This window comes from Podarcis muralis, chromosome 3 (assembly GCF_964188315.1).
Source record: "Podarcis muralis chromosome 3, rPodMur119.hap1.1, whole genome shotgun sequence".
Taxonomy (NCBI): Eukaryota; Metazoa; Chordata; class Lepidosauria; order Squamata; family Lacertidae; genus Podarcis; species Podarcis muralis.
This window is the reverse complement of record NC_135657.1, coordinates 78,567,074-78,587,737: the sequence shown is the minus strand read 5'-3', so window position 1 is coordinate 78,587,737 and position 20,664 is coordinate 78,567,074. Positions and strand designations below refer to the sequence as shown.

The following is a 20,664-nucleotide window of genomic DNA, read 5'->3' as shown; positions in this document are numbered from 1 at the left end:
CCAGGGAAGAATAAAAGGAAATGTACTCCTAAGGTTTCAACCAGCTGTTGACTTTAATGACAGCCTTTGAAAAGGTCCTGTTTGAATCAGATCAGACTTGTATATGTGGCCATCAAAGCTACAGCTTTCTGTTTGTGGAATTTAAGAACTTTATAGATTCACACATTACCTGAGACTTTTTGAAATGAGGGGTGGGGTGAGTTGTTGTTGTTGTTGTTTTAATTAAATTTTTATTGAAGTTTAAACAAACACCATAACAAAAAAAGAAAAAAAAGAAAAAAAAAGCAAAAAGGCATAACATACAAATACAAAAGATAAAACGCGTATAACCTCAATTTTTACTTTCTTTAAGCTTACTTTCACGACTTCCTCATACCTTCCCTTTCTGTATTCTAATTTCAGATTCAATTTTCAGCAAATCCTTTCCCTACTTTTACAATAATTTTAGTAACAGATATTTTCTTCCAATTTATCCCTTACTGCTTTTAACCCCTTAATAACCAATCCAACATTTTTCTAACCTTCATTAATTTTACAATATTTTTTTAGATACTCTTTAAACTTCTTCCAATCTTCCTGCGCCGTATCGCTTCCCTGGTCACGGATTCTGCTCGTCATTTCTGCCAGTCCCATATAGTCTATCACCTTCAGTTGCCATTCTTCCATGGTGGGTAGTTCTTGCATCTTCCAGTACTTTGCGATGAGTATTCTTGCTGCTGTTGTAGCATACATAAAGAATGTTCTGTCTTTCTTTAGCACCGATTGGCCGACAATGCCCAGGAGAAAGGCCTCTGGTTTCTTAGGGAAAGTGTACCTGAGTACTTTTTTCAGTTCATTATAGATCATTTCCCAGAAGACCTTAATCTTTGGGCACGTCCACCAAAGGTGAAAGAATGTTCCTTCAATTTCTTTACATTTCCAACATTTATTATCGGGCAAGTGATAAATTTTTGCGAGCTTGACTGGGGTCATGTACCACCTGTATATCATTTTCATAATATTCTCTCTTAAGGCATTACACGCCGTAAATTTCATACCTGTGGTCCACAACCTTTCCCAGTCAGCAAACAAAATGTTATGACCAATGTCCTGTGCCCATTTAATCATTGCAGACTTAACCACTTCATCTTGTGTATTCCATTCCAACAACAAGCTATACATTCTTGACAGATTCTTAGTACTGGGTTCTAACAGTTCAGTCTCTAATTTTGATTTTTCCACCTGGAAGCCAATTTTTCTATCTGTTTTAAACACTTCCATTATTTGATGATAATGAAGCCAATCTCTCACTTTCCCTTTTAGTTTATCAAAACTTTGGAGTTTCCATCTGTCCCCCTCTTGTTCCAGAATTTCTCCATATCTTGGCCATTTGGCCTCCATATTAAGTTTTTTAATGGCCTTTGCCTCCATTGGTGACAACCACCTTGGAGTTTTACTTTCCAGCAAATCTTTATATCTAGTCCAGACATTATATAGTGCTTTCCTGACAATGTGGTTTTTGAACCCTTTATGAGCTTTGACCTTGTCGTACCAAAGATATGCATGCCACCCATACATATTGCTATACCCTTCCAAGTCCAAAATGTCAGTGTTCTCAAGAAGCATCCATTCTTTCAACCAGCAAAAAGCTGCTGATTCATAGTAAAGTTTTAAGTCCGGCAGGGCAAACCCCCCTCTGTCTTTCGCATCAGTTAATATCTTGTATTTTATTCTGGGCTTTTTGCCCTGCCAGACAAATTTAGATATATCTTTCTGCCACTTCTTGAAACAATCCATCTTGTCCAATATTTGCAAAGTTTGAAACAAAAACAACATTCTAGGCAACACATTCATCTTAATAACTGCTATTCGACCCAACAAGGAAAGCTTCATATTTGACCAAATTTCTAAATCTTTTTTGACTTCACTCCAACATTTCTCATAATTATCTTTAAATAGGTTCAAATTTTTTGAAGTCATATGGAGTGGGGTGAGTTGTGCTGCAGACACCAAGTAAATCAGTTTGAGTTATAATATAAAGAAACTAAAATGCACAGGAATAAAGCTGCTTGAAAGCATATTGGAAGAACCTTCTGTTTTATAAGGCAGGAGTCACGTAGGCCATGTAATTAAATGAAATAGTCCAAATATATAAGATCACAGTGGGATTAAAATGGCATTCTGTTACAAACTTGATCAAATGCCTTCCAAAAGAAATGTTTAGCTAGGTAAGAGAGGTTGCCATTAAAAAGACCCACCTTGGTATCCTTACTAGACCAAGTCATCTGAAACAGAGTCCTGGAGGACGAAGACTCCCATTGGACAAGGCATTCTTTTGACTAAATGACACACTTGCATTTTCCAAGAGCATCTTGTTACTTTTTAATTCCAGGACTCTTACCATTAATATCTGATAGGGGAAGAGTGGATGGATAAATAGATTGTGATGATTTGTTAATTTCAAGTATTGGTTCCATTCACCGTCTTCTGACATAGCTGAGGATTCTGGACATCTGTTTTGCTCATAGTTGTGTCTTCATATGATGATCTCTAGAATGGCAACCACACCTTAGGACTGATTTGTTTTGCTTTTTTTTCTTTAAATATATCTCAAAGTTGCAGTTAGATCAGCCAGGGACAGTAAAAAACAGACAAGCAGAAAACAAGAACAAAACCCTGCTGTGGGCTGACCACAATTATGATCTCACTATGCTGGCAGCCTTTATACCAGTACGGTATTATGTAATGTAACAATCCTATGCACTCCCAGCAGCAAAGTAAAAAGCAAAACAGTGCTTGTAGAGGCAAGAGATAACATAGTACACAGCCACTCCCACAAGTATTCTTGGCAACTCCGCCAACACCTGCCAGCCATGATGTTATGCCCCCATAATACTCATGCAAGGTACCAATAATCCGTGGTGATGGTGGCAGCATCACGATGCTGTCACAAGTCCCAGCCCATGATGTAGCTCCAGACATGTATCTTTCTATGGGATCTGTGTAACTTTGCTGCGGGGCTGATGTATATGCTGCCGCCGTAAGTGGCTGTTGAGCTGGTTGGAATTCTGTTGTCCAAGGTGGTTCTATTAGGGTGGCCATGTGTCCTACAGAGGACCACTCTCTCTTAAAGAGTAATCCACCCAAGTGTGGTTTCAAGTTAAAGAACTATAAGAAGGGAGAGCAGGCTTAAAGTTGCAACTAGGTAGCAGATTAAGCAGATACGCACATTCCCCCTGGGTAGCTTCTTCCCACTAAGGTGACATTTATTATCTTTCTAGTGATTCTTTCGAAATGTGCATCTAGGTGCATATATATGCAAGCATATGCACGATTTATGCAAAGATATGTCCTCTCTTTTTTGGTGCGGTGTTTTCTTTTTTGGCAATGCAGAACTGGCAACCCAAAGCGGAGTACACTGATGCACAGACCAGTGGCTTTACTTAGCTTTTTCTTTTTCTGGTGTAATGCTATCTCCTTGTTGACAGAGGGACATATCCCCTATCCCCCCAGAAAGTATAATTTTGGGGACTTTGAGCAGTAATTCAGTGAAACTTAATTGGAGTTCAGGTGGATATTATTTGATTGTCACTTCCATGGATGTTTAGTTCCGTTTGGTTAGTTCCACTAGCTAGTCTGCTGATTAGTATATCCCTAATTACAAGAAACATCTAACTTTGCAATTAGTTCATGATCCCAAATTGTTCGTCATGTGGTGCCCCAATTATGGAATTGTTTCCACAGAGAGGTCCATCTGATGCCTGTTTTGTTGCATTTTTGGTGCAATGCAGACATATATTTTTTTATAGCCTTTCCTGGCTTAATTTAGTTCTGTTGATAGTTTTTTTTAAAAAAAGGTCTTCCTGCCTTTTGTTTATGTTTTTATGATTGCTTGGTCGGCTTTTTGTTTTATTTAAATAAAAAGTGTGTATCTTGATAGCTGCACTTCCTGTTTCTACACTCATTCTTTTCTGAAAACAACAGATAACACAGGGGTGGGGGTGGGCTTCTGGTTTCTATATATATTTGGCTGGCCACTGTGAGACTAGAATGCTGGACTGGATGGGTCTTTGGCCTGATCCAGCAGGACTCATCCTATATTCTTACAGTCAAACCTCATTTTTCAAACGTCTTGGCTGCCGAAGACTTTGGAAGCCGAACACCAAAAACCCGGAAGTGAATGCTTCCATTTTTGAACGCGCCTCGGAAGTCAAATAGCTTCCGATGTGCATTTTTCATTTCTTTCCATTGAACTTGCTGACAACCCTTTGATCCTCGGTTTTCGAGCGTTTTGGAAGTCAAATGGACCTCTAGAACAGATTACGTTCAAAAACTGAGGTTCCATTGTATGAAATTGATGATTTTATGTCATTTCAATGTTCACAGAGCTTTCTGTTCACTATGAATGATTTCTGTGCTCACTCCAAAGGATAATGATAAAGAAAGTCAATAAAATAATATGGGCAAAATTAATCAATTTTAAAAGTTGCAGTTTATCTGGGTGTAAGTGCCATTGAACTCTGTGGAATTTACTTCAGAGTAGACATGCTTCAGATTGCACTTCAAGTTCTTTTGCTTTCTGTTGTACAGTTAAACACCTGCTTAAATCCCTTCCATTGAAATAAATGGACTTCACATTGCTTAATGTGCCAATGTGGTGTAGTGGTTAAGAGTGGTAGTCTCGTAATCTGGTGAACTGCGTTCGCGTCTCCGCTCCTCCACATGGCAGCTGCTGGGTGACCTTGGGCTAGTCATACCTCTTTGAAGTCTCTCAGCCTCACTCACCTCACCTTTGTTGTGGGGGAGGAAGGGAAAGGAAAGGAGAATGTTAGCCGCTTTGAGACTCCTTCTGGTAGTGATAAAGCGGGATATCAAACCCATACTCCTCCTCCTCCTCCTCCTCCTCCTTAATATTGGTTGGTTTCTTCCATATATGCCAGCATTTATAGTTGTTTGCTTCTAGAGTGAGTTGGTTTGCTGGCCTAAAAGGGAATTCTAGTGGGAAATGAAAGTGGGTGTGAAACAATGGAAATTAGGAGCATCTGATACTCCTAGAGAGAAGTGCAGGTTCATGAATACAAAGAGAGGCCATACATTTGTAAGTTGGTAGTGTTGCAATATTCATTTAATAGGAATGTCTCTGGTATAAGGTTGCTAACATGCTGCGTACCAGCAACTGGCTTTGAATTTTTTTCAGCAATTGCTACCTTCTGCTTTACAGCATGGGAGGACACCTCTCCATCTTGCGGCTTATAAGGGTCATCTCCGCGTTGCCCAGATTTTGCTCAAAGCAGGCTGTGATGTGGATCTTCAGGATGATGTGAGTAGTTCTAACCATTCTTACGCCAGGGAAAGACCTTGTGTCTCTGCGTTAGCAGTCCAAATAACACTGCAACAAGTTGTCTCTTTTTAGAGACTGATTCTGTTTCAAAACAGATGTTTGCTTTGTTTACTAAGGGTACTTCCAGATGGCAGCTTAATATTGCAAACGGTTCGTTGGAAACAGGCTTTTCCTCTGCGTTGGATTTTACACAGAAAGTGTAAATCTGAACTATTATTATTATTATTATTATTATTATTATTATTATTATTATTATTTGTGGGGAGGTTGGCATTTTGATGCTGACAAAGTTGTATGGTTACTTCAAATAACAACAGAACCCTGCATGCAGGAGAAGCATTAATTCCACAATAAACCCCTATCTGGAAGCTCCCTAATTTTAAAGCTTTATAGGACAGCATGTAACTGGGATGGTCAAAGACAGTGGTCCTGTAGATGAGTGCATTGGGGCATATTTTCAAAATCTGCAAGGATCGTTTTGCCAGATACTTTTCAAATTTTAAGCATAAATGAAGGGTGGATGTTGCCTTTCAGAGAAGTAAAAGGTTTTTCAATATGGTGTTGGACAGGCACCAAGTGTTTTTAGATTTCACAGGCCTTTCCTTTCTCCAGGATGCTCAGAGCTAAGCTGTGCTGAATGTTCACATCTGCAAACTTTCCATGTGAAATTAGTGCTTTGAGGGAGCTGAATTCCCACCCCTGAACCTTACTCATCTTTTTCACTGCTGTTTTTTTCGGTTCCCCTTTTCTTAGAGCTGGAAACTCTTCCCACCACCCACCATCACATCATTCATGCTATTCAGAGGTGTGAAACCCATGGCAAGAATGCTTGCATTTATAACGCTCAGGACATTTCTGAGCGGAACCAAAATGCTTCGTGGCATGGAAATCACTCTATTTTTGTACTCCTAGTGGATGGTTCTTTGCCATTCATTGAACTAATATATTGTGATCAGCCATAAGATTAAAAAAGAAACATTGAAAGAAGCCTTTATTTTCATATTTTTGGCAGAATTTGACTCTCATAAACTCTGTGCAGCATGAATACTGTTGTTGCGCTCAAACAAACTTTTACTAGCTGGGGCGAAATTGGTTTTATTATTGAAAGTCACATTATGTACAAGTTATACAGAGCGGGTATATTCATTTGATGAAGTAATCATATTCTCTCTTCCTGTAGCTTTCATCCAGCTAGTGGATAGCAAAGATGAAATCCAATTGTCGTATCCAACTAGGTTGTATTCAGAGCTTGACTTAAGTTCATTGAGTTTTTCAGTGGATGTGCTCTGGGTATGGCTAACGTTGAATTTCACTCAAGGTCACTGTGGATTTTTTTTATCCTTTTACATCCCACCTGAGATATTTGTATCTCTTTTATTGATTGAATGCGTTTATATTCCACCTTTCCTTCAAGGAGTTCAAGGTGGTGTACAAGATTTTCCATCCCCAAATTTATCATCACAACAACCCTCTGAAGCAGGCTACCTGAGAGGTAGTAATTGGCCCAAGATCACTCATTAAGCTTCATGGCTGCTTGAGGATTTGAAGCTGGGTTTCCTCAGTCCTGGTAGCAACACTCCAACAACTAGACAACAGTGGTTGTTGTACACCAGAAAGAACTTGCAAATGTGGACTTAGAAACATAGTTCTGCTGCCTCCTGGATTGCAAATATTCTCAGCTTTCAAAAGACTGTCCTTTATCCTGTTTTTTTCCAGTGAACTGTGAAAGTCAATAACTATATTGTTTTTATATCCTATGTAGTAAATACATAATTGCCCAATTAATTTTCCATCTGCCAAATGTTGCATAGCATAAAGAAACTCTTAAAAATGTTGTGGAGGATTTAAAATGCTGACTTCATGTTCTACAGATGTTGATCGTTAACATATTGTAAAAGACCTTATCATTAGTTGAAGAATGACCTCCAGTGGCCTTGAATGGGATTATTATGAATTTCAGCCTGTGGAGACCAGCTCTGTAGAGTATGAAACCCCAAGAAGTAACTCTTTCCTTCTCCCTGCTAATCCTGCAAGCCCTTATTGGAATCCTGATGCCATCTCTGATTGGTCAATGAGTGTTCATACAGCACATACCTCAGAAATAGTCAAGGGAAAAGTGGCCCTGGTTAAAGAAGTCAAGGAAGAAAAAGATAAGAAAAAACAGAGGAGAAAGGCTAGAAAAGATCCTAGAAGATTGCAAAGAGAGAAGGAGGTTAGAACTGTTAACTTCAGCTTCTCTGCGACACAGTTGCATGTACCATTTGGATTGGCCATCTGGCATGTCAGAGCTACTTTAAAAGTGCATGGTTGCATGTCTGGCTTTTTTAAAATTATGCTTTGCCAAAAGGTTACCTACCTGTGTCCTTTTCACACAAGAGTCCCACTAATTGTTTTGTGGTTACCATATTTAAAGGAAATGCTTCCTGGGAATTGTTTGCATTGCCAAAATCTAAAGCAGAGGTGGAGATCTTGTGGCTCTCCAGGTGTTACTGAGCTTGCATCTTCCATTGACCCCAGCTAGCCTGGCTGGTGATCATGGATGATGGAAGTTGTGGTCCAGCAACCCCTTGTTCAATGCATTCCCTATGCCTGATCTGTTGTACAGTTCTGGACTCATAAAAGTCACTGGCCAGCTATGAATGACCTTGCACTTAAGAAATAGTTTCTGCATGAAAATAATGGAGGGTAGACGGGTATACTGTGCCTCAAAGGTGGCTCTTATTGGCTAGTTTTGGCTAGTTGGACATTTATGTTTCGGTAGTGCATACAGCAATTAACACTGCACAATTTCCTCTTCATTTGTCCACCTTCATCCTCCGTAGCACATGATGTAGTCGGGACTAGGGGAGGAACAGAGCTCTAATTATTTCCCATGATATTTTGAGAACACTGTTGCACTCTTTTGTGTTGAGTGAAAATATCCACTTCACTCCTAGTCATTCTTATGTGCTATCCTGTGTGGATATATACAGATGTAGCTGATTTACACATGACTTTGATAGCCAAAGCAAGCTGGCCTGGACAACTATTTATAAAACAGTTTTCCACCTTGACGTTGGTTGTCTTTCAATTACTCTTTGTTATTGCACTGGAAATGCATTTTTCTGTTTGTGACTTGAGATTCCTTTTAATTAGAGGGAAATGGTTCCCAGAGCATATGTTGTCTTCCTCAAATGCCAGTATGTTTAATAAGTCCTTTAATGAACTACATTAGTTTTTCTTGTTGCTGTCACTCTGATCTAATTAAAATAATTGTTACAACAAAATCTATCAAGCGGGTGAGCAAGTGGGTCTTTTGTTATGAAACAATCATCAGCCTAATCCATTCTATCTGCAACAGCTGGCTCTTGAGTTGTGCCAGTTAGAAGGCTTTGGGTTTGAGCTGCAAGGGAATCATAGTAGCTCATTTCAGTCCCATGACTCCCAGTGAAAAATGTAGCTTAATTTTATGATTTTATGATCTTCTAAAATTTGGCCTTATATATTTTTTTGAAAATAACATTTGAAAGAATAAGAAAATAGTATTTGAAAGAAAATAGTATCTGAACATGCCTGCCACTCAGAGAACTCTCTGTTCCTTGAAATGTTTGTACAAATAAAATGGTCTCCTGCTGCTATCTGAAGATATTTTCTGTACTTTCCCCAATAGCTTCACAATGGGTCAAATTGCAAACTGTCACATAACCACTTTGCTGCAGGCTAGGCATTGCATGGAGCCACTCAACTTACATTCCAGCTTCTTTATTTAGACTGAAAACAGACATAGCTTCTAGGAATAGTGGATGCGGTTTGAACATGCGTTGACCTAGTTTGCATGTCACGGTAACCCTAATGGTGTACCATGAAAAGGTTTTCCTGTCCTGTTCATCTCCCTACTAATGGTGGGGCAAAACAACCAACAGCCCTGGTTTAGTGTTAATGTCTGATCCATGGGATGTGGTTTGTTTCGCTTCGACAAACCAGTTAGGAATCCCAAGGGCAAATATTAGTGACAGATTGTATGGTTTGTTGCGAATGAAACAAACCATCACCCCTAGTTCTGATGTAACACTCAGCCAAGGGTCATGGCCTGTTTCTTCCTCTTCATCAAATATAAGCCCCAGTAGTGGCCAGCAGGTGTGTGTTGCTGCTGGTTACCAAGAGGGAGGGCAAGGCAGTGGGGAAACCGGCATGTTGTGGGTGCAGTGTGGGGAGCTGTGATGCTGCAGCTTCACTGTGCCAAGCTCCCTGCTGCTTCTCCCTTTCTCCTCTCAGTAACCAGCCGTGACACATGGTGTTGGTAAGCCAGGAGAGCAACACAGCCCCACTGGCTGCATAAGGCTTAAAAAAACTCCCACCACATGTCCAAATAGTTGGTTGACCAGTCAAACATGCGGCCTTTGTAACTGCATTGTTCATTGGGCTATCTAGATATCAATGGATATTGCAGACGTCAGTCAAATTGCCTGTTAGTTTGCTGAACTTTGCCTGATTTTGTTCCATCTGAAAGAACTAGATGATTGAGGAACACTCAGAGCTACTTGAGTGATTCTGAGTCAGTTAATCTGCTGATCTGGTGATACATAGTGCTAGGTAGACGTTTGCTAGGGAGGACATATGGTGAGGCCCATGATTTGTAAGCAGTGTGTGTTGGAGTGGGGTATGACTTTCAGAATCGTAAGCTACCAGCAGTTAATGGTTACGTCATGTAATGCTTCTGCAAGGAAAACCATGGGGTGGGCTGGCGGAGCATGATAACCTCTGTGGCTCACCACATACAGTTGTCAGCGCATTAGTTTTCATGCTGCAAAACTTCACATGTGACAACAACCTACACTTAAGTTTCATGTTCTTCTTCTTTTTCTAAATGGGAATTCTTTCTGTGTAGGAAAAGTATAACACGTGAAGTGACCTAATCACTTAGGTTGTCTGCTAATAGCTAGACCAGTGTAATGTTGCACAGTGTGAACATTCTGTAGAATTTGGAAACCAGAGTGTGGCTTGCTCTTAAACTCATACAGTATTTCAGTAGCACTGTGTATGTTGCTGCTTATGGGGATGGGATGTTTTGATGCGGCTAATTGATATGCATGTATGTTGATGTAGATTTGAAATAAAATGTGTGTTAGTAAATAATGGGTGCTCTTTGCAGGGTGACCAGACAGCTTTGCATCGAGCTACCGTTGTGGGGAACACAGATGTAATAGCAGCTCTCATCCACGAAGGCTGCGCTTTGGACAGACAAGACAAGGTTATTGTCAGTTTTGTGTTTATTCTCTTTCTGTGTTATGTTGTCATCTCTGGAGGAAGCTCTCTCCAACTTGTTTGTGTCATTTGCTGTAGAGGAAATAAATATAATGCAGAATAACACAACACAACTACAAGCTCTTGAAAATACACATCTGTATTGAATTGGTAAACTTAATTTTTTTATAAGTAAATATCAGTCATAGCTAAATACAAAACAACACAGCATATGGCAACATACACGCACAACAGCATCACTGTAAATACTGTAAATACAATACAGTGGTGCCTCGCAAGACGAAAATAATCCGTTCCGTGAGTCTCTTCGTCTAGCGCAGGGGTCAGCAACCCGCGGCTCCGGAGCCGGATGTGGCTCTTTTACACCTTTGCTGCAGCTCCGGGGTGGATACTAGCGAGGGGAGGAGGCGTATTGTGTGCCCCAACACTCCCCACTGTTTTAAATGTCGCAATGGTTTTGCGGCTCCCAGTTTTTTTTTCTTCGGTCCAAGTGGCTCTTTTTGTCTTAAAGGTTGCAGACCCCTGGTCTAGCGGTTTTTTCGTCTTGCGAAGCAACCCTATTAGTGGCTTAGCGGATTAGCGCTATTAGCGGTTTAGCGGCTTAGCGGCTATTAAAGGCTTAGCGGCTTAGCGGCTAAAAGGCTATTGGCTTAGCGGCTATTAGCGGCTTAGCGGCTTAGCGGCTAAAATGCTATTAGCGGCTTAGAAAAAGGGGGGGGGAGCGAAAAAAATCGCAAGACTTGCAAGACGTTTCCATCTTGCGAAGCAAGCCCATAGGGAAAATCGTCTTGCGAAGCGCATCGAAAAACGGAAAACCCTTTCGTCTAGCGGGTTTTTCGTCTTGCGAGGCATTTGTCTTGCGAGGCACCACTGTACTTACAAAAACTTAATCTTTGTACTAGTTCTAACCAGAACTAATTCTAACCAGGGATTGCACCTAGCTATGGTTTCTAGTGTACTTCAAACCCTGGTTAGCCTCAGGTAAATTAAATGCTGATGCTGAGCTGATGCTGGGTTAACAAAGATTGGGACCAGGAGGGTTTTACTTCCTGAAAAAGGGGAGAGAGTGGCAGTGAGTATGCGAATTCCCATTGTCTGCATATAGTAATTCAGTCATTTAACATGGCATCCAAATAGAATTATAAATAGCACCTCCGGATGTATGCAGTATTTTCTCTATATGGACACAGTACTCTAAACTGCTGCTTTTCTTCTGCCTTCAGGATGGGAACACAGCTCTCCATGAAGCCTCTTGGCATGGATTCAGCCAGTCTGCCAAACTGCTTGTTAAAGCAGGCGCAAACGTTCTTGCCAGAAACAAGGTGAGATGCATGCAGAAAGGAGCATTCAAGTGCTGCTCTATAAAAAAAAGGAAAAGAAAAGAATAACTAATTTTTAAATGGGAGTTTTTCCTCATCAGTAGTTTCCAGCAGAGGCATTTCTGGATAAGTGGCAGTGCATTTTCTTGGCAACACTCTTCCATTTCATTTAAGATGGACTATGCCTTGATTATTCTCTTTGAGGGAAAACTTGTATTCTGGCAGTTGACGCACGCACACACACCGCTCTGTTGGGAGTGAATGTTGCATTAATTATGGCTGAAGAACTATCAAAGTCCTTCTAGCACCCTAATCAGTACAGAAGCGTGTGAAAATGAATTGAACAAACAAGAAAATGTCAATTAAAAAAACCCCGTTTATCAGAAACAAGAAAGCCAGACACATGAATGGCAAAACTGAGGGGAAACAGCTTGTCTTCCATGAGACTTTCAGACACTAGGATAAGCTCTTGTTGCAAACTTTTGAGAGAGACTCAGGTGTTCTTCCTCCTCTCATCTATATTATGTTTTGAGGAACGTTTTGCAGGGAGGACTGGGGGGGGGGGGCGGGGACAGCAAAAGGTTGGATCCTGTCTTTTTCTAAGTCAGCAAGAGTGTTTCCTTTTGCATAATTCCACTCAGTGGAAACTCCCACCAGCAGAAAGCAGGGAGGTGACTTTTGCTAATTGTGCCACCTTTCATGCTGTTCTTCTGCGTTGGTGAATCTTTCAGAACACTCTTGGGAAAAGTTACTAGAAGGTGTTTGTGTGTGTGTGTGATCACAAATCGAACAAGCCAAAAGGTGAAGGGTCATAGGGTATCCCTAATGATGAAGCAAATCACTTAAGACAAATTATGACATTACTAAAAAAAATGTTAAAGTGTGGGTTAGTGTAAAGATGAAATCCTGGTACTGTAGTGGCAGCCATTTTCCTTAAGACACATCTTAAGGACTTAGAATGGGCACAAAGTCCCTTCTTAAAAACTACAATCACACTTTTCAAATCTAGATGGAAACAATGTGATTCCTATCCAGTTCCCATTTACCTCTCCTCCTCCATGTATGCTCTACTTTTCTATAACAAGAACAGAACCCAGTTGTTGTTTTTTTAAAAAGTAGCCAATAAACTAGAATTATACAGGATTAGGGAGTTCTATTATAATGACCAAGAAAAAGAAATCAGAGGAATTTTAAATGAACAAGAGCACCCTTGGTTTGAACTCAGGAAATTTAAGTTTATTTATAACAAAAGATATTATCAAACAGCAGGTAAAAAAGAGAATTAATGTTGTTTTAACAGCTGATTTTGGCACTTTTTAATGCCAAAGGGCAAACTACCAAAATTTATAACAAAGTTATGTATAGGTGATCTAACAGGATTGTAAGAAATGGTGTGAGGTAGTTTCTTGTTATTTTCTAAAGGTGACTATTGTGTTTCCCTCCATCTCTTTTCTAAGGCAGGTAACACACCACTACACCTGGCCTGCCAAAATAGTCATTCCGAAAGTGTTCGGGTCCTGTTGCTTGGAGGCTCTCGGGCTGATATAAAAAATAATGTGAGTGTTACCAAAATCTATATCTCCAGATTTGATAGAGAAAAACCCTCAAATGCAGCCTTTGAGTATTGTGGCCGGTCCCATTCCAAATTAATTATCAATTGAATGGTATTGAATGAGTTTTCTGAAGGTTTAAAAACCTGTACATTTTAACAGGAGAAGAGCAAATTTGCAATCAACCTAATAAAGGCAGAAAAACATTTTATAAGGGCAGCAGGGTAGCTTGTACCCCAACCTCATATCAATGTTGCCTCGTGAAGCTGCCCCATTCCTCTCTGCCTTCAGTTTCTTCCGGTGTTTTGTTCCTCCATTTTTCAATCAAGTGCATAGAGCATACTAGAGTCAGAAAGAATTAGTGTTGTTTATTTTCCAAGATACCAATTGTGTTGTACCTTAAAAAAACCCCACATCATCTGTGTACTTACGTGCATATGTATAATCCCATCAAACCCAGTGGAGCTTATTTCTGACTAGACCCATATTAGGTTGGGTCACCCAGGTGAAAATTGACGCAGGGTAGTCTTTATTCCAGATTAGTTAATCCAGAGCAGGGGCGTAGGAAAGGGGGGGGGGCGCCCCAGGTGCCATCATGGAGGGGGGTGACAAATTATCAAGGAACAATTACTGCCCTACTAGGGCACTTCATAAAAAAACTTTTTTAAAAAAATGCCTTCTCCAAAGGTCTTACCTTACTACACTATGGATTATATAGCTACATATGAAATTTCATGCATATCAGTGAAGGCTGAAATTTCAACAAAGCACGTGCCTTTGCTAGACTCTTTTCAGGTACCTGCTAAAAGCATTCTTCTTTAGGCAAGCATACCTAGAGGCTTAGGAAGTTGAAGTACCGGTAATTTTAATCTCAGCATTTTAGCTTTTGTATGTTTTAAAGTAGGATTGTTAATTTTTCTTGATTTTACTGCTGTGGTGTTTTTTGTTTTGGTAAACCACTTTGCAGGTTTTTAAAAATAAATTTTATTAAATAAACAAACAATAAATATAAATAAAATAACACAAGCCAAAACACAATCCACATTGACGTATCTGTCCATAGTCACCTACTTGTTATCAGAGGCTCAGAATCCACATTCCTTTGTAAGAAAATATGAAATAACGTAAAACCATTTTTTCAGGCAAATTTTTTTTAAAATAATCAATGGGGGGGGGGTGTGTGACAAGAAATTGTCTGCACCACCTGACCTTCCTATGCCTCTGATCCAGAGCAGTTCTCTCTCTGCTCCCACCTGCCATTCTGGCTGCACCTACAACTTGCATGAGGCCCCCAAGAGTTTACCCCTGGGAGAATGTGGCCCTTGACCGACAAAAGGTGGCCTCACATTTGCAAACTATAAGTATAAACTGGCTATTGTTATTGAACCATAGTATCTTAGTTACCAACTAAATGGGCCATGGATATTGGAGGGAAAGAAGCATAACTGTTCCATGTGGTTAACCAGATTTCCAGTGTACAGCACTTGCCCCTGCATGTTTACCCAGATGCATATTTCCTCACTGTTTATTCCACAGAACCACAGCTTTAATATGTTAAGGCATCATGTTAGCTTCCTTACTGTGATTTGCCTCCCTTATTTTTAGGCAGGAGACACCTGTTTGCATGTCGCAGCTCGATATAATCATTTGCCCATCATTAGGGTGCTCCTCAGTGCTTTCTGTTCTGTCCATGAAAAAAACCAGGTCAGTGCATGAACTTCATTGCCACTACGCTCCATTTTCTATAAGGCTTTTAAAGTATAATCTGATTCCGGTATTTAGAACAAAAGAGGTGGCTGTTGTGCTTTGAACTATGGAGAAAGCTTTTGAAATTATTCCCCTTTTAATTAAAGTGCTGCTATATCATAGGTATTATTTTGGCATCAAGAATTGCCTTAAAGAAATGGTGTGTCCTTAGTTTGTCACATCAGAGCATGTTGTTGCATTTACATTTCTTATCTGTACTCTTTAAATATATATATATATATATATATGCAGGTTTTGGTGTCCTCGGGTGTCTTCCCGTGTAAAAGTTGGGGTGTCTAGGCGACGTTTCGACGAGGTCTCACTCGTCATCTTCAGGCTGGTGCTTTCGGCTTCTTGTTACTGGAACAGAGCAGGATCTCAGTGTTTGAGTTCCTATAAATACTGTTGAGGAGGTGTGGCCTCTAATGTTCTGGGCAGAGAGGAAGTTCCCAGGCTAGTGTGCCTTTTCTTCTTTTGTTTCTTAATTACTTGAGGGATATCTTGAGTGATTTCTTGAGTTGTATCCTGAGTACCACTTAGGTGGGTCATTAGGTGTGGATTAGTTGCTAAAGCCTTTGTGTCTTGACCTCTTGAACTTTGTGAAGAGTTTTTCTGATACAAACTCAAGAAATCACTCAAGATATCCCTCAAGATACAACTCAAGAAATCACTCAAGATATCCCTCAAGTAATTAAGAAACAAAAGAAGAAAAGGCACACTAGCCTGGGAACTTCCTCTCTGCCCAGAACATTAGAGGCCACACCTCCTCAACAGTATTTATAGGAACTCAAACACTGAGATCCTGCTCTGTTCCAGTAACAAGAAGCCGAAAGCACCAGCCTGAAGATGACGAGTGAGACCTCGTCGAAACGTCGCCTAGACACCCCAACTTTTACACGGGAAGACACCCGAGGACACCAAAACCTGCATTCCTGTACCCGTGAAAATCTACGAAAGCATATATATATATATATATATATATATATATATATATATATATATCTGTAAATGAAAAGCTGCAACATTGAGTCTATGCTCCTGCTTCTGCCATGACTCATTCCATGGCATCTCGCATAGCTCATTGCAAATGCTGCAACTAGCAGGAAGATCATTCAGCAATTTTCAAGTGGTCTGTGGGTGGGGTAGTTTGGGAACCACTGATTTAAGTCACACCATCATGGCTATAAGACTAAAATGAAGTTTGCTTCTACTGCCTTGTTGTTAAACACATCTACTTCAGAACATTGTAGAAAAATATACTTCAAAAGTAAAAATAATAAAATGAACACATGTAACCATGTATATGCCTAGTCAGCTGCCTCGTGATAAAAATATTATTAGAAATAAGAAAGAAAGGAAGCTGTGGTGACGTATCATGAACCTTGGAGGTACATTGATGCTCGTCCTGTTTGCACTTGCCTTCATCATCTGCCACTCTCCTTTGGGACCTTCTGGTCTGCAGGGCTCTGGAATTTGGGTCCAAGATGCGACCTTAGTTGCACTGTTGACTGGATTGTCCAAAGGAATTTAAGATGCTGTGGAACAAGCGTGGTGACAAGTGTTGGCTGTGGCTTCCATAGGATCCTTTACAATATTTAGCTACACTGAATTGCTAATGTGTGACAAGTCTCAAAGCCAATATACTGGGGAATACATTTGTGGGTGTGGGTGCTTTTAAATGGCTTTACATATCTTCACTGCTGTTTTTAATAGGGCTATTTTTTTATTTTTTAAAAAATCCGATTTATTATGCATTTTTAGTTGTTTCTGTTCTACTTTATTCTGGGAGCTGCCTTGGGTCCTGCACTGGCAGAAAGGTGGGGTATTCAACCAACCAACCAGTCTGCTAGAAAACAATATGGTAATACAAAATGTGCACCCTCCTTATGGGTGGCACAAAATGGTGCTGTTTGTCCGGACCTCAAGGCGGGGCATGTGCAAGTCTCATTCTGCTTTCTTAACCTCTAGGCTGGCGACACGGCACTTCATGTAGCTGCTGCTCTGAATCATAAGAAGGTGGTCAAACTGTTGTTGGAAGCAGGAGCTGATGGCACAGCCATTAACAATGTAAGCACTGAAGTCCTTATTCTTACTGTTTCTAGTTATTTTTTCCTGAGTGTTGGATGACAGGACAGCATTGATGAAAGGAGTGTCTGGTTCTTTTAATTTCTAAAATGTCATTTGGAGAGAATCGTGTTATCCTTTTCTCTTGCAGGCTGGTCAGACCCCGCTAGAAGTTGCCAGAGAACATGACAACCCCGAGGTTGCTCTTCTACTCACTAAAGCCCCACAGGTACATTATGAATACAGTTCATTAATGATCGACTCAGAAGCATTGGGACGCGGGTGGCGCTGTGGGTAAAACCTCAGAGCCTAGGACTTGCCGATCACATGGTCGGCGGTTCGAATCCCCGCGGCGGGGTGCGCTCCCGTCGTTAGGACCCAGCGCCTGCCAACCTAGCAGTTCGAAAGCACCTCCAGGTGCAAGTAGATAAATAGGGACCGCTTACCAGCGGGAAGGTAAACAGCGTTCCGTGTGCTGCGCTGGCTCGCCAGATGCAGCTTGTCATGCTGGCCACGTGACCTGGAAGTGTCTGCGGACAGCGCTGGCCCCCGGCCTCTTAAGCAAGTTGGGCGCGCAACCCTAGAGTCTGGCAAGACTGGCCCGTACGGGCAGGGGTACCTTTACCTTTACCAGAAGCATCATTCTGCAAAACTGCTCTGGAATAAATGTCTCACACACTAGTGAAGTGGATGTGTTCCAGATGTTGACAAAGACAAGACTTGATGATACTCATTCTCGCATGCATAAGCAAGTGGGGTGTGTTGTGTCTAATGTATTGTACGCTGTGCTGTAGTTAGTGCATTTGGTTCAAAAACTACATTCTCTGCCCATTTCAGAATTTACTTTGCTGCTGCTGCTACATTCTAGGAACCAGGCAGATATTTTAAAGCATCCCTTTCTGTAATTGGACCAGGATGACTGGGTCACCATGGTATTAACTTGAAATGTTGCTACATGCAGATCTTGCGCTTTAATCGTGGAAGGAGCCTGAGGAAGAAGAGGGACAGACTGAAAGAGGAAAGGCGTGCTCAGTCTGTACCAAGAGATGAAGTGGTGCAAAGCAAGGTACAGCCAGCTTTCTATGTAGTGAAGGCAAGGAATGTGGTCTGAGTGCTTGAGTCCCCCACCTCTTGAAAGTATTTTTTTCATCTGCCATGAGTGTTTCACCTTTTGCGTTGTTGTGCTTTAAGCACCTGGAGGAAAATAATTAGTACCTGCATTACAACCTAGGTGAGCCCTCTTCGGTTGCTGCTGCTGCTCTGTTTGGAATTTTGAGAACTGTTGCGTTCTGGACTGAATGTGAGAACTTATCAGAGAGCAAAGATCAGGATCTCTAGCCCCCTTGCCTGTGTGTGCTTTTATTTTGAAACAGGGCAGTGCCTCAGCTGCTGATGACACTCACAGCAGTGACCAGGCCCTTCAGGGGAGAGGTGACATGAAAGAGGAAGCACAGTTGCCTTTATCAGAGCTCAGAGGGAGGAAGAATAAAAAGAAGAAACCAAGAGAAAAGGTACCGGCAGATGCAGAATGACAGCGGGAGGGCACTCTTAATCCAGGCAGTTTCTCTCATCTCCTTCAGGCTTTCTAAAACATGCCTACTTTTGGTGCCCTCTGTCAGAGACATCATCAACATTTCTATAGTTTCAAAGAGAATGGGCCATGGGGTAGCTGACCTTCAGCTGGAGGGGAACAATGGGCCCCACAGATTTCTGTCCCCCCCATTTGCTTAAACAAAAGTGTAATAGTAGTAGTTGCTGCTGTTAATATCATCACCAGCTTCTGTGAATCCCTCATGCCAAGTGAGAGGCCTGAAGGGTTGACCATGGGTGATTGCAGCACACAGCCTTAAAAGGATTAGCTGCTCCTGCTCTTGACCATGGGGAGGAGGTTTGGGTCCAGACTTCACATGAGCAGACTGCTGCTCAAAGGATGCTCCACAGAAGAAAGAGGTGGAGGCAACCTTTACTGATTCCTTTTTCCAATGTTCCTCCTGTTGACCTGCTCTGGAAGGTCAGGGGACCCTCTGGAAGTTATTAAAAGTAACACTGGAGGGGGAAAGGGGAACTGGCGGAAATTGCCTCCCTCCCTTCCTGCAATGGGGCCCTCCACTGGATCAAAGGCCTTTTTGCAAATGGAAGAAGCCCTTTTATTCACAGAAAGGTATTCTTGGGGCCAATTATTCTTTAATATGTGTTGAAATCTAGGCAGAATAGTGGGTGCTGAGTGCATTTAACAGAAGCATAAGTTCATAGCATGTTGGGTTCAACCCATTTTCCAAAACAGTTTGCAGAGCCTGATGAGCAGCAAACAGGAATATTGATTTGAATGAATGAAAACAAGTCCATATGGCGGCCACTTTGCGCCAATGCATTTCATCACTTAAATTGGGCAGTGGTAGCAAATGTAACAGGAGAGATAACATTTGACACGTTATTTTGACAATTTTATTGGGTTGTTTGAAGAACACAGTTAGCTTTGAATTTGGGTATCACCTTAAAATGGATATTGTGTGAAACAGTCTGATCCTGAAGAATGTGGAATGTTTCATATGTGTCCCCAGCAAAGTTTAATTAGACCTTGTTATGGAGTACGGGGAAAAGGGGGCTTTTTGTATGCCAATAGATAAGTTATCATGAGTGCTACATTTGCACTCATGGAGAATGAATGTGCTGGAATAAATGGGGTTTTTTTAAATGCTGTATTTTTTAAAACAAATCAGGTTTTGGCACTCTCTGAACCCACATCACCAGCTGATCAGCAAGTGCCTCCTAACCCACAGCAGAATTTGCCAAAACGCAAGAGCAAGCGCCGCTGCGCATCTCCTCCACCTCCCCATGAATTCAGAGCCTACCAGTTGTATACACTTTACCGTGGAAAGAATGGGAAAATCATGCAGGTAACTATGCACTTTGTAATTGGATTAACAGGCATGTACACTCTTCAGAGGGTAGGGGACAGAAAAGGATTTAAAAGTTAAATATATTAACTTTCTGTCTTGTGCCTTTGTGGGCCGCCCCAGCCCGGAAGCCTATTTCTGCCTGAATGAAGGATGGAGGGGTTTGTGTGTATGTAGGAACCTCTGACTTCTGGGTGGCTGGAATGTAGTCTGTACAGAGTTAAGAGTCACATCTATTGCTCTGCCTGTTTTTGCCTCTGGTACATAAGCCCCTACATTTCCCCCAAGGTAGCACAGTCCTTGACCTGAAAAAGGTTCACCACCTCTTTTAGAAAGATTACAAGCGAACAAACTTACATTTCTAATGAAAGAGACTTCCTCGTTTTAGGTTTTTCTTTAACAAGAAGCTGGAGGGACTACGGAAGCTGTGTTGGCATAGCATTAATAGAGCATCACAGAGATCTGATCTTAACCGTGTGAGCTAAGGGAGCATACACTGGTAGCCTCTAAGCTGCAGTCAATGG

General features: G+C 41.2%; 1 protein-coding gene across 15 annotated transcripts in view; it reads left to right on the top strand.

Annotated features, from left to right (window-relative positions):
- ANKRD6 (ankyrin repeat domain 6) overlaps positions 1-20,664 on the top strand; it is a 68,576-nt gene that overhangs the window by 40,199 nt on the left and 7,713 nt on the right. For 4 of the 15 annotated variants that reach the window (XM_028722964.2, XM_028722965.2, XM_028722967.2 and 1 more), the window contains 11 exons: positions 5,177-5,299; positions 7,281-7,532; positions 10,452-10,550; positions 11,788-11,886; positions 13,341-13,439; positions 15,039-15,137; positions 17,148-17,246; positions 17,395-17,472; positions 18,205-18,309; positions 18,617-18,754; positions 19,964-20,140. In XM_028722964.2, coding sequence (XP_028578797.2) covers positions 5,177-5,299; positions 7,281-7,532; positions 10,452-10,550; positions 11,788-11,886; positions 13,341-13,439; positions 15,039-15,137; positions 17,148-17,246; positions 17,395-17,472; positions 18,205-18,309; positions 18,617-18,754; positions 19,964-20,140 — 1,368 coding nt within the window. Of the gene's footprint in view, positions 1-5,176; positions 5,300-7,191; positions 7,533-10,451; positions 10,551-11,787; positions 11,887-13,340; positions 13,440-15,038; positions 15,138-17,147; positions 17,247-17,394; positions 17,473-18,204; positions 18,310-18,616; positions 18,755-19,963; positions 20,141-20,664 lie in introns of those variants that run through there. The other 11 variants (XM_028722970.2, XM_077926162.1, XM_077926163.1 and 8 more) reach the window with 11 other exon arrangements.